The following is a 17,121-nucleotide window of genomic DNA, read 5'->3' on the forward strand; positions in this document are numbered from 1 at the left end:
CACTAGTTACCTAGACAATAATAAACTTTGGAATTGTAATCAACATGGTTTTCGTGCAAAATGAAGCACAGAAACTGCAGTCATAGACTACACCCCAGAAATAATTAAAAGTTTGGAGAAAAACAAAAGTGTACTAGGAATCAATTTAGATCTATCTAAAGCTTTTGATACAGTCTGCCACGAAATCCTCCTTGATAAGCTGGAAGCAGTAGGTGTTAGAGGAAGAGTTAAAATGTGGTTTGAGTCATATCTCAAAAACAGATCTCAGATTGTAGAGCTCACCAGTGTAAATTCATATCAAAAAATAAGGTTAGTTTCAGAAGCAAAAGAAGTTCCCTTAGGAGTACCCCAGGGTATGTCAATGATTTACAGTTACAATATGATACAGCCAAAATTGTACTATTGCAGATGACACAAGTCTGACAGTGAGCGACTTTAAAAACTCGTTACAGTCAACTACTGACAAAATTCTAAAAGGTATTGAGACTTGGTTCAGTGCAAATAAACTTACACTCAATGCAAAGAAGACAAATTACACACAGTTTGGTAAAATGAGTCAGGATGAAGACATTAACCTAGAACTGGATGACAGACTAATAGAAGAGTGCATTTTGCAAAAGTGTAAGGAATGCATATAGATGAAGCTATGAATTGGAAACACCATGTAAAATTTCTTACACACTAATTTGGAATAGTGTTCTGGGCCAGCTCAAAATCTAATTTGAAAGACATTTTTATTTTACAAAAATGGGCCGTTCGAATAATTACCCACAGTCCGACACAAGCGCACTGCAGACCTCTTTCCAAAAAGTTAGGAATACTTACTCTGCCATCAGTCTATATACTTAAATGTGTACTCTTAACCAAAGCTAATCTAAGCAATCTCCACACAAATGCAGACTGTCACAACTATAACACAAGGAACAAAATGATCTCCACATAGAACAAGTAAGAAGAACATGAACTCAGAAGCATGTAAGCCACATGGGCATTAAGCTCTATAATGCACTGCCTCAGTACATTAAAGATTAAAGGGCAATACAAATTTTAAATTGGAATTTAGAAAATTTTTAATTGATAAACGTTGCTACTCAATAAATGAATATCTTGAAGACCAAGAAAATGACTTTACAAACTAACCTCCAAAATTTTCTATCTTTGTTTGTTTCAGCTTTTATTATACTTTACCATCTATAGTACTAGTTATATATTGTTACTGAGAAACAAATTATTATAAACCATTTATGTGGAAAGAAACTGTAAGTTTGCTGTCATTTATTATAGACCATTTCATTTTGTACATTCTATATTTTAATTTCTGTGTATGACAAATCCAATTGTAAACAATTTCATTTTGTATATTCTATATCATTAATTTCTATGTATGACAAACCCAAAATCGTTTGTACAATGACACAGATGCTAAATAAATAAATAAATAAATAAACCTTTATAATATAATGAAGCAGTGACTTCTGATGAGGCAGTGGAATGGATAATTGGAATGAATGAAGAAATTAACTCTTTGCATATTCATGACGCTTGAAAATTGGCCAACATATCATCTGATGTAGTTACAGAAAGCAGATGGGAAGTCAAAAAGAAGACAGTTGGTGAGAACAAATTTTTATAGCTCATTTAGTGGCAAAGTGAATTAGTCAAACACAAGATGCAGACTACAATGAGATTTATGTTCCCATTTATAGGTCTGAAACAATTCAACTATTGACAGCAGTCAGTATTGGGAAAAATTGGCATATTGATCAGTATGATGTGAAGAGTGCATTCCTACATAACGAATTGAAAGAAAATGTATATATGCTCCTGCCAGAAGGGACAAGAATGATTGGTTTGCAAATTAAACAAGTCAATATATGGACTGAAGTAAAGTGGCAGATGCCGGAATGATCATTTACATAACTAACTAGAAAAACTGGGATTTATTCAGAATGATATGGATCCATGTGCACACATATTAAGTGCAAAATAATGGACAGCTATTCTGTGAGTATATGTGGATGACATACTTACATTTGCATGGAATGAAGTGGTGAGGCAAAAGGCGAAAACCCTTCTAGAAAGTTGCTGTGAAATCAAGCACATGGGAATGGTGACTCACAAGTTAGGAATGAAGAGGAAACAGCAAAGATGGAACAATTAGTGTTTCTCAGAAGGAATATGTTAATCAACTACTTGGCAGAGTCAGATTTCAAAATGCTAAGGACCAAGACCTCGGTGGAAATGAAACCAAATTTTCTTGATGAGGAGTGTGATGATGAGTTAACAGTCTTCCATACCATGAGCTTTTTGGTGGATTTCTCTACCTCTCATAGAGGAATCAACCAGACATAGCTGTCTCAGTGGCAAAGTTGTCACAATATTGTTCAAAATTTAATATGAATCACTTGAATACAGCAAAAAGGGGTACTATGAAATGTGAGGGAAATGCTACATTAAAAACTCACATATTACCTCACTGGTCAAATACTTGATGCATTTGCTGATGTTCATTTGCCTAATTGTGTGGATGATTCCTTTAGTATTACAGGATATGGCAATATCTCCAGCATACTGGAAGAATATGAAACAAACCGTAGTTGCATTGAACACAATGGAAGCAGAACATGTATCAGTGGCAGACTGAGTGGGAGAAATGGTATGGATGGGAGGGTTACTGAAGAGCCTTGAGTTGGAAGAACTGGTTGGAGAGTCAACAACTGTGTTGTGTGATAATCAAACAGCAACTATACACTCCAGGAACCATAAAAATAAATCAAGAATGAAGCATATTGCCATAAAACTCTTTTTCGTAAGGGAGAACATAATGGATGAAACAGTTAACATTTAATAAGTTTCAATGGATAACAATCAAACAGACTTGTAAACAATGACGCTGAATCAAAATATTCATGAATGTCATCATAAGTAAATGTTACATTTGAAGTTATACACATGGTTACTTTTAGATATCATTTTGAGGGCAAGAGAGTAAGAATAAACAAGTGGGAAACAGTTTCTTTAGTTATTCTGATTTTGTCTTATGACTGGATTATCTTTGACAGTGTTTAAAAAAATACAGTGTTAAAGTAGAAATTTAATTTTTCTCTACTTTGATAGTGTAAGCACTTTTCTTTCTGACAATTAATATTAACATGTGAAATAAGATTGTTTTATTCCCCTCCAGACATGTCAAAAAAAAAAAAAAAAAAAGACACAAGCAGACATATACAGACGCCTCTGTATATGTCTGCTTGTGTCTGTATATGTGTGGATGGATATGTGTGTGTGTGCGAGTGTATACCCGTCCTTTTTTCCCCCTAAGGTAAGTCTTTCCGCTCCCGGGATTGGAATGACTCCTTACCCTCTCCCTTAAAACCCACTTCCTTTTGTCTTTCCCTCTCCTTCCCTCTTTCGTGATGAGGCAACGGTTTGTTGGGAAAGCTTGAATTTTGTGTGTATGTATGTGTCTGTTTGTGTTTATACCGACCTGCCAGCGCTTTTGTATGGTAAGTCACATCATCTTTGCCTTTACAAATGTCTGCTTGTGTCTGTGTATGTGCGGATGGATATGTGTGTGTGTGCGAGTGTATACCTGTCCTTTTTTCCCCCAAGGTAAGTCTTTCCGCTCCCAGGATTGGAATGACTCCTTACCCTCTCCCTTAAAACCCACATCCTTTCATCTTTCTCTCTCCTTTCCTCTTTCACGATGAAGCAACAGTTTGTTGCGAAAGCTTGAATTTTGTGTGTTTGTTTGTGTTAGTTTGTGTGTCTATCGACCTGCCAGCACTTCGTTTGGTAAGTCACATCATCTTTGTTTTTACATATATTTTTCCCACGTGGAATGTTTCCCTCTATTATATTTAAATCAGAAATAACTTTAGTAACTGTGCATGATGTGTGTTTTTCTTTGTCTCAGTTGTTCGTGCACTCTCAAACATGAAACATCACATGTCTTTTGTTACTATGAAGAGGGCGTGAGTGGAGAAGCTCTCCTTAGAACTAAAATAAGAGTATATAATTTTTTGCTGTTTTGATAAATCAGCACATGGAATAAATCTTGTGCAGTGATAGTATGGGATGCACTTTCTCTTGGACCTCTAATCAACTAGAGAATATGATGAACCTGAGGATGGAGAATTTAAAAGATGAATACAATATCCAGTTATATTATTACATTGCATTGAACTTTTAGTTAATATTTTCTCTTTCCTAGCAGGAAAGCTATAATAGAAGTGACAAATCCTAGAAGAGTGCATTATTAAGATACCAAACTCCAAGAATGATTTCCCTATAATATTGGAAAGTCCAACATTGCAGAATGAGGGAGTCAATGTGAGATACTATTTTGGTCTGTAGATTTCAGAGTTTTTATGTTTTATTTTTGCATATTTTTATTCATCAGACTGTTGAGCCGCTGACTGAAGATCCTTCTTTTTTTTTTTTGGAAGAGTTGTATAAAGGACAAATTTGTTTCTTCTAATGTATATTAATTGAGATTGTGATATAATGTTGCTTGTGCATTACACAACTTGGGAGAGTTGAGGCAGTAACAGAGGCATCTCACAAGACAAACAAGAACATAGCCAACAGATGCTGTCACAGCTCAGTGCTAACATTTTTTGCCAAAAGAAGAAAAGTAAATCAGAGCTCACCACTAAATAGGAAAGCTATTATTGCTACAACCACTGTAGAGAATCAATGCACTGCTCCTCAGTCCATTTGTGTGTATATGTAAAATTTTTAATGAGAATCAATACTGAGTCATCCTATTGAGTATGGTGAGTATATAATATTCTGGACATGTATGATAATCTGCAGTAAGGTATGCAAAGGAGTGTGCTTTGTTTCTTAGATACTGACATGGATTTTTGAGAATAATTTGTAAAATATTTTAGAAAACAATAGTGACTAAGTGAATGCAGGGTAGGAGGCTGTGCATGAAAAGAGAGAACAGTCCGGTTTTTGTGGTATGCATAAAAGTGGTAGAGCTCATAGAATTTGCAGCGATTGTTTATACCTTATGGATAATAAGTACAGGTTGGGGATCACTAGGGAATTAATGTAATATCAAACCTTTTCCATGACTCTATATCATGACAACAGTGCAGTAAAATTTGAGGAATAAATTACCAGCAACACAGTCTCCTGCATTGACTTTCTATGTGTGTTTCAAAAACATATTTAAATTAGAACATAGTCAGGCAACATCATTAATTAAAAGCAGTCAACAACAAATCAGTATTAACATGTAAATCAAAAGATTTTATATTTTTTTGCACCAAAATAACAAAATTTATTCCTTTCACACAAGCTGTTACTCTGTGATATCTCTGAAGTAAGGAGAATGCTCAGGCAGCTATCAGCATATTAAAACTTACTACTGTATTAGACGCTATTAAAATTAAAATTATAATCTTTTCACCTTTGCTGAGAGAATTCAGAGTTGGTGCTACTTTCGTTGGTGTTAGTAGGAGATCATATTAGGCATGGTGTATCTCATTAAAGAAGTAATAATAATCAGATTGATTTTCCTTATTGTCATTCAGAAACTATCACTTGCCAGTTTTAAGTTTAATAATGGTGGAATTTAAGGTTCTTAAGAAACAATAATTTTAACTAGCTATGATAGTATTGGTCACTGGGGCATACCAGATACCACCTTTTTCAAAATATAAAAGGCAAAATATTACAAAGGCTAGTGTGACATACTGGATGGTTATAATTAAACTTTTCCTATTTAACTTGTTATAACATGGAAACTAATTTCCATATGAGGACCAGACTTGGTAGTGTTGATAACAAGGATGTGGAGAAGAGAAATAATGCAGGATGAATTCAGTTGAAACACTTCCATGTGCTGGTACGGTACATCGTACTGTTACATACTAGTACCATTACCGCTACAAAAGGGGCTCAACATGGTGCCCATCAGCGTCCAGAAGAGTCTGAAAGTGCAGGACTGCATTCAGTACAGCAGAATGAAGCATGTCTGGAGGTATGTTGGCTATCTCTCTTGATATGCTACGATCAGACCAGCACATGTGTGAATGTTTCTCTGGTAAATCCTGTCCTTCAGGTAGCGCCACAACTGAAAATCTCAGGGAGTGAGACTAGGTGATAATGCCAGGCAAGCATTTGAAAATGATCAGCTGATAGTTTGATCATTTCAAAATGTGTTTCAGAGAAGCAGGTGAACTTCATGAGTGATGTGTGGTGGGTCCCCATTTTGCATAAAAGCTGTTTAGTTCAATGCGTCTCTCTCTCATAGCATGGGTATGACATACTGGCAAAGGATGTTGCAGTAACGTTGGCCTGTCACAGTGCACATTTGGTCCTTGAGTGCCAACCTGTTCAAAAAAGAATGGGCCACTGATGGAAATTGCTGTGAAGCCACACCATACAGTGACATGTTCACCATGCAGAGGAGCTTCATGCAATGTGACTGGTGGTGTAGATCCATCTTTGGTCCTTGAGTGCCAACCTGTTCAAAAAATAATGGGCCAATGATGAATGTTGCTGTGAAGCCACACCTTATGGTGACACGTTCACCATGCAAAGGAGATTCATGCCCACTGATTGGAGGTGAAGATCCACACACTCAACAATTCTGTGTGTTCACCTCACCCGTCAGAGAAAAATGAACTTTATCAGTCCATAGGATGGTTCAGCCCTCATCAACTTCAATCCCTGCGAGAAAGTGGAGGGCAATGTTAACTCGTTGTTGTGTGTCCTGTGGTGCAAGTTGCTGTATGATGTGGGTCTTGTACGTATACCATTTGAGAATAGTTTGAAGCACCTTCTGTACAGTGGACCACAGGATGTTCAACTGTTGTGACACAACACGTGCACTGCATGACGATCGGGAATTGTACATAGCATTGTCTGCCACAGCAACAGCAATTTCATCAACCACCTCTGGTGCAACTGGTTGTTGGTCTCTTCCCAGAGTGATGCCCAGTTCTCCAGTTGATTCAAACTCCTTCATCACACTCCACAAAGTAGGTGGAGAAACAGGACCTTACCGTATTCCTTTCAGCCAGCAATATTCTCAAAGTGCAGCTGCAGCATTACTGTTGTTTTGATAACAGACAGTATTATAATGTCTTAAATAGGAAAAGTTTAATTATAACTTCCCAGTATTTGATATTAATCATCGCTTCATCACTGTCACAGTAGGTAGCCATCTTAACAAAACAAAAAATAGTCATCTTACAGTTCCTGAATGTTATGGTCAAGACAAGAGTTCATGGCATACTGGACAATAGTGTTGGTAGTTCACAGAATGTGTACATCTCAGATGCAGAGAGCCTCCCCAGAAACTGGAACACCTTATGGTATACTGGAAAAACAGGTACTCATAATGGAAGTTTAGATGAACTCTGAACTCTAGCACTGCAGTAAAGCCCTTGTAAATGTACAAACTGATGAGAAACAGGCATCCTCTGCTTTCAAAACCTACAGTAGCTTATTGGTAAAAATTGGGTGTATACTAAAAAAAGCTGAGTAAAAACTATATTCTGCCCACCAATTAAAACATAGGTGTTACTGAGAAGTATGATATATGGGCTCAGTTTGTGGAAGGCTGGGCTATACTGGATTCCACATTACTGAGGGCAGCCACATGTTAGAGAAGCAGGGTGCACCATTGACAGTCCATGCTAAGAATGGCAGTGACACACTCAACTGATGTAATCCAGCATGTCAGCAGTCACAGAGCCTTGTTTTGCCAAGACTCATGTGATGTAATACAAATGCATGAGTATTTTAGCACAAACATTGAAGTACTGGGACAGTGTTGTTACAGAGGGCATCAAAATAAGCACTAAGGACTTTCTCATCAACCAGGACTGTGGCTACAGCTCATCAGGGTTTGAGAAGCCATGCTGTGGCTTATTAAGAATACACTCACCAAACACAACAATCTGGCAGCCAGGATGGACGGAGGGACTACACCTACACTGCTGCATCCAGGGTGACTTGGTGGGTGGTATTGGCCACAGCCACCAATGCAGTCCCTTCTTTGACAACCGACATGAACCCTTCAGTGCAGATTGCGTAAGGAATAGCCTGCAGGGGGAGGGGATATGTCAGCTGTGCACTCCCATGAGATCAATTTTTTAGTGGACTTCACTACTGAACATATCTGATCACTGAAATATCGGACTGGCAGAACACTATGGACTGGCAGTACACTCATAGAGCATTTGATCAATTAGTACACTGGAAGGAGCTGAAGAATAACAAAATTATGTAAAATGATCTACTTCTGGTGTGTAACTTTTATAGTGACACCAACCAAAAGTATTTGGAAATTTTGGTTGCTTGTAAGCTTTCCTATGGAAATTGTATTGCATTTACATTCTCCAAATTTAATGGTATACTTCCAAAGAATTTTCTAACCTATATGCTTCCCCTTGAAATATGTTACTGAGCTAGCACTGATGAACAGTAATGGTTGACACTTTGGATCCTGCTTTGTTTATTTAATGAGATATGCACAAGAAACTATAGATGAACCATAATTGCATCAAAGAAAAGTCAGTTACAGACTGTCAGTCATTTCTGTACCTCACTAGACAATGTACTTATTATTAGTGATAGTGAATCTGGCTTCAGGTGTCAGAGACTGTGGTTATGTGTTTGCAGGAGTGTGTGTGTGTGTGTGTGTGTGTGTGTGTGTGTATGTGTGTGTGTGTGTGTGTGTGTGTGTGTGTGTGTTTGTGTGTGTGTGTGTGTGTTTTATGTTTTCAACAAAGGCCTTGTTAGCTGAAAGCTCATTTTGTGACAGTCTTTTTGTTGTGCCTATCTGAAACTCAGCGTCTCAACTATATGGTAATTAGCAACTGTTCTTTTCGTAATATTGTTAGATTACATCCTAGATTTCCCAGTGTTTGATAGCCAGTCTGCCTGCACTCAGGGTGTTATAGTTTATGGAAAAATTCATACATAAAATTACCATACAGCTGTCATGAAACAGATTTAACAAAATACTTTAACTGAGGTTCACCATAAATGATGTAGTATCTGAGCAGCATGATAGATTAAATGGTTACTCTTAGGCAGAAACAACAACCCCCTAGTACCACTCACTTAGTGATTATGAGAATCAGATTAGAATAATTACTGCATGCACAGATGTATTCAAACAATCATTCTTCCCTCACTCTATAGATGAATGGTATGGGAAGAAACCCTCATAACTGGTACAGTGGGACATATCCTCAGTCATGCACCTCATGGTGGTTTGCAGAGTATAGATGTAGATGTAGATGGGGTCAGTACTACTCCTTCATCTATAACAGTGCAATAGTCCATATGCCCTTACACAACTAGCTAAATTTAAGCTGTGGCATGATGTATTATTTGTTGAATTATTACTGTGAGGAATACATGGACAAAGGTAGGTATTGAGGTCTAGCAGCTAAGAACAAACATTGTCTGGCATAATTTAATATGTAAGTTTACATCACTTCCACAATCACAAACTCTGAAAATTGTCTTGAAAACTACTGAAAAGGAGTAATTCTTGATTGAAAGAACAATTTAAATTATTCTATCAGTTTGTTTTTGCAGAGAAACTTTATAGTCAGAAAATTCTAGTCTCCAAATAACCTATACTTTCCTGTATTTGTGTTATGTCTCAGAGCAACAGATGGAACAGCCACTGTGTTTCACAAATATAATTTATGCACCACTCGAAAAATATCTGAGAGATTAAGATTCAATTGTATTTTTGAATTTGTATGTGTGTTAAAGCAGACAGGAATATCTCTGTTTTGTTGCTAGTAGGCGTTGTTGTTGTTATTGTGGTCTTCAGTCCTGAGACTGGTTTGATGCAGCTCTCCATGTTACCCTATCCTGTGCAAGCTTCTTTATCTCCCAGTACTTACTGCAACACACATCGTTCTGAATCTGCTTAGTGTATTCATCTCTTGGTCTCCCTCTATGATTTTTACCATCCATGCTGCCCTCCAATGCTAAATTTGTGATCCCTTGATGCCTCAGGACATGTCTTACTAACCGGTCCCTTCTTTTTGTCAAGTTGTGCCACATACTCCTCTTCTCCCCAATTATATTCAATACTTCATCATTAGTTATGTGATCTATCCATCTAATCTTCAGCATTCTTCTGTAGTACCACATTTCGAAAGCTTCTATTCTCTTCTTGTCCAAACTATTTATCATCCATGTTTCACTTCTATACATGGCTACACCCCATACAAATACTTTCAGAAACGACTTCCTGACACTTAAATCTATACTCGATGTTAACAAATTTCTCTTCTTCAGAAACACTTTCCTTGCCATTGCCAGTCTACATTTTATATCCTCTCTACTTTGACCATCATCAGTTATATTGCTACCCAAATAGCAAAACTACTTTACTACTTTAAGTGTCTTATTTCCTAATCTAATTCCCTCAGCATCACCTGACTTAATTCGACTACATTCCATTATACTCATTTTGCTTTTGTTGATGTTCATCTTATATCCTCCTTTCAAGACACTGTCCATTCCATTCAACTGCTCTTCCAGGTCCTTTGCTGTCTCTGATAGAATTACAATGTCATCGGTGAACCTCAAAGTTTTTATTTCTTCTCCATGGATTTTAATACCTACTCCAAATTTTTCTTTTGTTTCCTTTACTGCTTGCTCAATATACAGATTGAATAACATCGGGGATAGGCTGCAATCCTGTCTCACTCCCTTCCCAACCACAGATACCCTTTCATGCCCCTCGACTCTTATAACTGCCATCTGCTTTCTGTACAAACTGTAAATAGTCTTTTGCTCCCTGTATTTTACCCCTGCCACCTTTAGAATTTGAAAGAGAGTATTCCAGTCAACATTGTCAAAAGCTTTCTCTAAGTCTACAAATGCTAGAAACATAGGTTTGCCTTTCCTTTATCTTTCTTCTAAGATAAGTCGTAAGGTCAGTATTGCCTCATGTGTTCCAATATTTCTACAGAATCTAAACTGATGTTCCCAAAGGTCGGCTTCTACTAGTTTTTCCATTCGTCTGTAAAGAATTCGCATTAGTATTTTGCAGCTGTGACTTATTAAACTGATAGTTCCGTAATTTTCACATCTGTCAACACCTGCTTTTTTTGGGATTGGAATTATTATATTCTTCTTGAAGTCTGAGGGTATTTTGCCTGTCTCATACATTTTGCTCACCAGATGGTAGAGTTTTGTCAGGACTGGCTCTCCCAAGGCCATCAGTAGTTCTAATGGAATGTTGTCTGCTCCCGGGGCCTTGTTTCGACTCAGGTCTTTCAGTGCTCTGTCAAACTCTTCACTCAGTATCGTACCTCCCATTTCATCTTCATATACATCCTCTTCCATTTCCATAATATTGTCCTCAAGTACATCACCCTTGTATAGACCCTCTATATACTCCTTCCACCTTTCTGCTTTCCTTTCTTTGCTTAGAACTGGGTTTCCATCTGAGCTCTTGATGTTCATACAAGTGGTTCTCTTTTCTCCAAAGGTCTCTTTAATTTTCCTGTAGGCAATATCTATCTTACCCCTATCGAGATAAGCCTCTACATCCTTACATTTGTCCTCTAGCCATCCCTGCTAGTAAGTATAGACTCCCATACTATAACAAATACTGTCAATATCTTATAATGGACTATCATGTGGAACGGTAAAAGAACGGAAAAACAAAATGTAAATAAATGAAGGATGAAAGCTACAAAGCCTATAAAAATTATGAGCTGTGAACACATTTATTCTATATCTATATTGTTGACATTCACCCCTCCCCATTTGCCCTAAAGATGCTTCCTTTAGTACAAGATGTTGTAACATGGACAAAGACCCATTTTTTCTCACATAAATCATAACGGAGAATTTAAATTAAGCCGATCACATCAGTTTTAACAAAAACTGATGAGACCACTCTGATTATTTTGTTACACTTATGGAAATATAACCTACATGAAATAACACACAGACAAGTTAGATGATCCATGTATACTGGTCTACTGGTTTGTTATTAGATTTGTGGTACAAAAGTGATGACTGTAATTACAAATGATGTACTGGTTTTAACAGTTCTGGCTATTATTCATTTTAATACAGTATTATTTACCTTTGACTGTGACTTCATGTTGCACCTTCACATACTTTGGAGCACTACTAGTGATATTATATGTTACATTAGTATTGAATATAGGTGACAATTCATTGTATGCTGAATTTGCTTCCTGCCCAATAAACCAGTTTAGTAAGAGTAATCCAACTCTTGTCTCTGAAAGATAAAATATAAAATTCTTAACACACTATATAAAACACGGACACTGTAGAATACATGAACTTAAGAATCTTTCATGAAAAGATACACTCCTCTGTTATTGTTTTTTGGAGCAATAAAGCTCATAAATAGACCATTACCATGAAAAAGAATGTTAACTGAAAAAAAAGTCATGTGCTGGAATGGAATGTCTGCGACTATAAGATGCGTGGTACAAGGTATATGCACTGTATTGTGTCATGTGCCAATAAAAGGTTTGCATCCATATACAAACATCAAAAAAAGTTTTGCAGCACCCCGGTTCCCAGAACTCCTGAAGACAGACCTTGACAGTGGATATTGTATCACAGATACAGTCGCTTTGACTGTTCAGAGATATCACTAAACCTGCCCAAAGATGTAAACAACCATGCATGGGCAGTGCCTATTAGAAGGAGGGTGTCTGACAGCTGGTCAGTTCCAGTCATCCCACCATCCAGGCGTCTCAGAGTGAACCAAAGCAATGTTGTTCAGACATGGAGGAGATACAGAGAGACAGGAACTATCAATGACATGTCTTGCTCAGGCCGCCCAAGGGCCACTACCGCAGTGGATAACTGATGCCTATGGATTATGGCTTGGAGGAGCCCTGACAGCAAGCCATCATGTTGAATAATGCTTTTTATGCAGGCATAGGATGTCGTGTTACATCTCAAACTGTGCACAATAGGCTGCATGATGCGCAACTTCACTCCAAACTTCTATGGTGAGGTCCATCTTTGCATCCACAACACCATGCAATGCAATACAGATGGGCCCAACAACATGCTGAATGGACTACTCAGGATTGGCATCATGTTCTCTTCACCAGTGAGTGTAGCATATGCCTTCAACCAGACAGTTGTTGGGGACATGTTTGGAGGAAATCTGGTCAGGCTGAATGCCTTAGACACACTGACCAGTGAGTGCAGCAAGGTGGAGGTTCCCTGCTGTTTTGGGGTGGCATTATGCGGAGCCAACGTATGCCACTGGTGGCCATAGGAGGTGTCGCAACGGCTGTGTAATACGTGAATGCCATCCTCCGACTGATAGTGCAACCACATCAGAAGCATATTGGCAAGGCATTTGTCTTCATGGATGACAATTCACGCACCAATTGTGCACATCTTGTGAATGACTTCTTTCTGGATAATGACATTGTTTGGCTAGAGTGGCCAGAAAGTTCTCCAGACATTAATCCTATCGAACAAGCCTGGGATAGACTTAAAAGGGCTGTTTATGGATGACATGACCCACCAACCACTCTGAGGAATTTACACCAAAATTTCATTGATGAGTGGGACAATCGGGTCCCACAGTGCCTTGATGAACTTGTGGATAGTATGCCATGATGAGTAGAAGCACACATGAAAACCACTGGGTATTAGAGGTACTGGTGTGTACAGCAATCTGGACCACGACCTCTGAAGATTTTGCTGTATAGTGGTACAACATACAATGTGTGGTTTCCAATAGCAATAAAAAGGGTGGAAATAGTGTTTATGTTGATCTCTACTCCAATTTTCTATACAGGTTCTGGAACTCTCAGAACCGAGGTGATGCAAAACTCTTTTTGATGAGTGTATAATGCCCCGTGTATTAATGGTATGTTACCCTACCCTGTACAATGGAAACAACCTACACTGGCGACCTGACTATCAAGAAAGCTGTGATAACCACAAAATATCACAATGAATCACCTTATTTCATATTAACAATTCAGCCAATGGACGTGAAACCTGTTTTGTCAGCGAAATTAGAATTATGTATTAATACATTTAGCTGCTGATGGGTATTGATATATATCAACGGGGACAGGTGAAAATGTGTGCCTCAACCGGAACTCGAACCCGGGATCTCCTGCTTACATGGCAGAAGCTCCATCCATCTGAGCCACCGATGGCACAGAGGATAGTGCGACTGCAGGGACTATCTTGCGCATGCCTCCCCTGAGACCCACATTCTCACCTTATATGTCCACATACTACATTCGTAGTGTCCCAACCCAACACAATCATTACTTGTGGAAGACATTCTTACCAAGTCCCGTAAGAGTTCCGGTAATATGTGTGCATCTGCATGGAAGACGAAGGTCATGGCCGGTATTGCCAGAACTATATACTTATATGGATGTGGTGTCTGTTCTTTCGGACATATAAGGTGAGAATGTGGGTCTCGCAGAAGGCATGCTCAAGATAGACCCTGCAGTCGCACTATCCTCTGTGTCCTCAGTGGCTCAGGTGGATAGAGTGTCTGCCATGTAAGCAGGAGATCCTGCATTCGAGTCCCGGTCGGGGCACACATTTTCACCTGTCCCTGTTGATGTATATCAATGCCCATCAGCAGCTGAAGGTATTAATATATAATTCTAATTTCATTCTAGATGGCTGCAGGTCATCAATGGTGTCTGTTGTTTTGGAAATGTCCTAAACAACAGACGCCGTATCCATATAAGTTATGTTCTGTCAGCTGTCCCACGTGGCTCTACCGCTCTGATTTTATCAGAACCTGCTGCCACTCAGTGTCCCCATTATCTTCAACAGCACACAATATGAAACATGACCAGGATGATAGCACAAATGTTGCCTTGCGGGACACAGTGAATGTGAAGTAACAATTGCTACTAATATAGCCATTATCAATGGACTTACTTTCTGAACCTACTTTGGAAAGTTTCATTAATACTCCATCCTTAGTGTGTCAATCATGTCTTCCGCCCCTACTGCACCACAATCGTCGTCATCCAATACAGCCTCTTTGCATTAGTGACTGCTGTTCAATGTCGACACCACATGTGGTCCTACAACCACATCTCTGATGCCATCAGTAGCCCCTATCATTTATTAGTGTTTGGCTCCCACAGTACATTTGTCAGTGGACTGTAAAGCACAACGCCAATCTATACTTAAACCTAAACTTCTACCTTTCTGGTCCAACTAAGTGACATTGTGGTTTGCAATGGCAGAAAGCATTGTTTCTTCACTAAGCATAGTGGATGATAGTCTGAAGTGTGTTATGCTGATCTGCCATCTTAAAAAACATGCTGAACTAATTAATGATATGATACTCAGCCCTGCTTCCTACAACACATTCAACGTTGCAGAAGCAGCATTGCTACAGTGGGTCACCTTCACCCCAGAACAACAGGTGTGCCAAGTGATATATTTTGAACAACTAACTGGTGGTCTTCTTCTCATCTGTAGTGCCAACTACACTCCTTGGTGGATCCTGCTTTGAGGTTGGACCCTATACTGGATGCTGTACATTGTTCACTTCTGCCTCAACTACAACCAACCATGATTGTGCATGAGGCAGGACCATTGTACAATAAACCAGCCTTAGTAGACAGGCTGCTGATGGTTATGCAGCACATCACTATGGGTGAGCCTGCCCCAGCCACCTTGTCAGCAGGCATGCTCTCAGAACAAACTCAAAACCATCGACTTCAAAAGAAGCTGAAGTTGCAGATCCCCTTCTGAGTACTGGAATGTGGTACACGCATGGCGTCACACCATTAGCAGACAATGACACGACAGGTAAATGGCCACACCACTGTTCATATCACCTGCAGACTGGCACCACTGCTTGCAACTATCTGCATTCCTGGCCACAGTAGGTGCACCAGCTCATGTCAGAACATGAAGTTGCCTCTCTTCCATGACTTTAACATTCGCTGAAGGACGTTCATGTATTTGTGATCAATCTACAAACACATACTTCATTACTGACATGCGTCCAGAGGTACACCCAGTACCCAGACAGATGTTTGAACTGCACTCTGAAGCCCTCAGGTTACACCGTCAGGCGACTAATGATGGTAGCATCAACATCCATGGCACTGCGAATCGTGTGATAAAACTCAAGAATGGATGAGCTATGCTGCCCTTTGACTTTCCACATTGCTTTTGTTGCTGATCCTGTGCTGTAGATCTACTTCCTCTACAGATTTTGTCTCTCCCCCAGTCTCAACTATGCTCCCTTATACCACCATATGATACATAAGTCCATCCCAGGACTATTTACCCTGGCTCCATCACAGGCCTCAAACCAATGCTCGCACACAACTGTAGCCTCTGCCACTGCTGACACAGACTGTTATTGAATTCTTCACAAGCACATTGTGAAGTTGAAAGCTATCATCAGAGTCAAGGAATGTTCCCTCATGACTCACAATGTTCTCGGTTGTTACATTCCGCCAATGAAGACCTCCATCAACAGATACAAGAAAAACAAGTCCTATGTCTATTACATGCTGTGATTACTTTGGTCAGTGTGATCATGCTCTCAATGTTCTGATATTCCCTCATGCCACAGACTGAGGAAGCAGCCCCACAAGAGCCTCTGTGGTGCCACAGGCCAGTATAATTCTTTCCATGTTGTCCTTCCTGTCCAATATTCTGCATGACATGTGGGAGGTTAGGGTCTATGAGCATGCTATCAGGAATGGTATGACAAGCCACATCAATATGACTCCAGACCTGCCCTTCAGTGACAAATCATGGCAGCTTGCACCTGTTGTCCTCCATGCAGCTAAAGCAGTGGTGATAAACTGGTGCACTTGTGTATCATTTGTCCTTTGTAAAGTGCTTGGGCCTCTCCTATAAAGTTGGCCCCTAAGAAAATTTGTTCTGTCTGGCTATGTGGTGTCCTGCACAATTCAAGACAACAATCGTGTTTCAAACATCCAAGACTTCATACATTCGATTGAGGGGGTACTACTTGTAGTGTGACAGATTGCCTCAAGGGCTATTATCAAATCCCCATGCACACAGACAATGTCATAATGATGGCTAACTTTACAACCTTTGGCCTGTTTGAGTTCTTTGTCATGCCCTTTGGACTGA

The 17,121-nt window shown here is 39.2% G+C and overlaps 1 protein-coding gene across 1 annotated transcript in view; it reads right to left on the reverse strand.

Moving 5' to 3' along the window:
* LOC124795555 overlaps positions 1–17,121 on the reverse strand; it is a 158,073-nt gene that overhangs the window by 36,747 nt on the left and 104,205 nt on the right. Inside the window, exon 6 of the mRNA XM_047259628.1 lies at positions 12,098–12,256. Within this exon, the coding sequence (XP_047115584.1) occupies positions 12,098–12,256 (159 nt within the window). The remainder of the gene's footprint in view (positions 1–12,097; positions 12,257–17,121) is intronic.

The sequence above is a fragment of the Schistocerca piceifrons genome, chromosome 4, assembly GCF_021461385.2.
Source record: "Schistocerca piceifrons isolate TAMUIC-IGC-003096 chromosome 4, iqSchPice1.1, whole genome shotgun sequence".
Lineage (NCBI taxonomy): Eukaryota > Metazoa > Arthropoda > Insecta > Orthoptera > Acrididae > Schistocerca > Schistocerca piceifrons.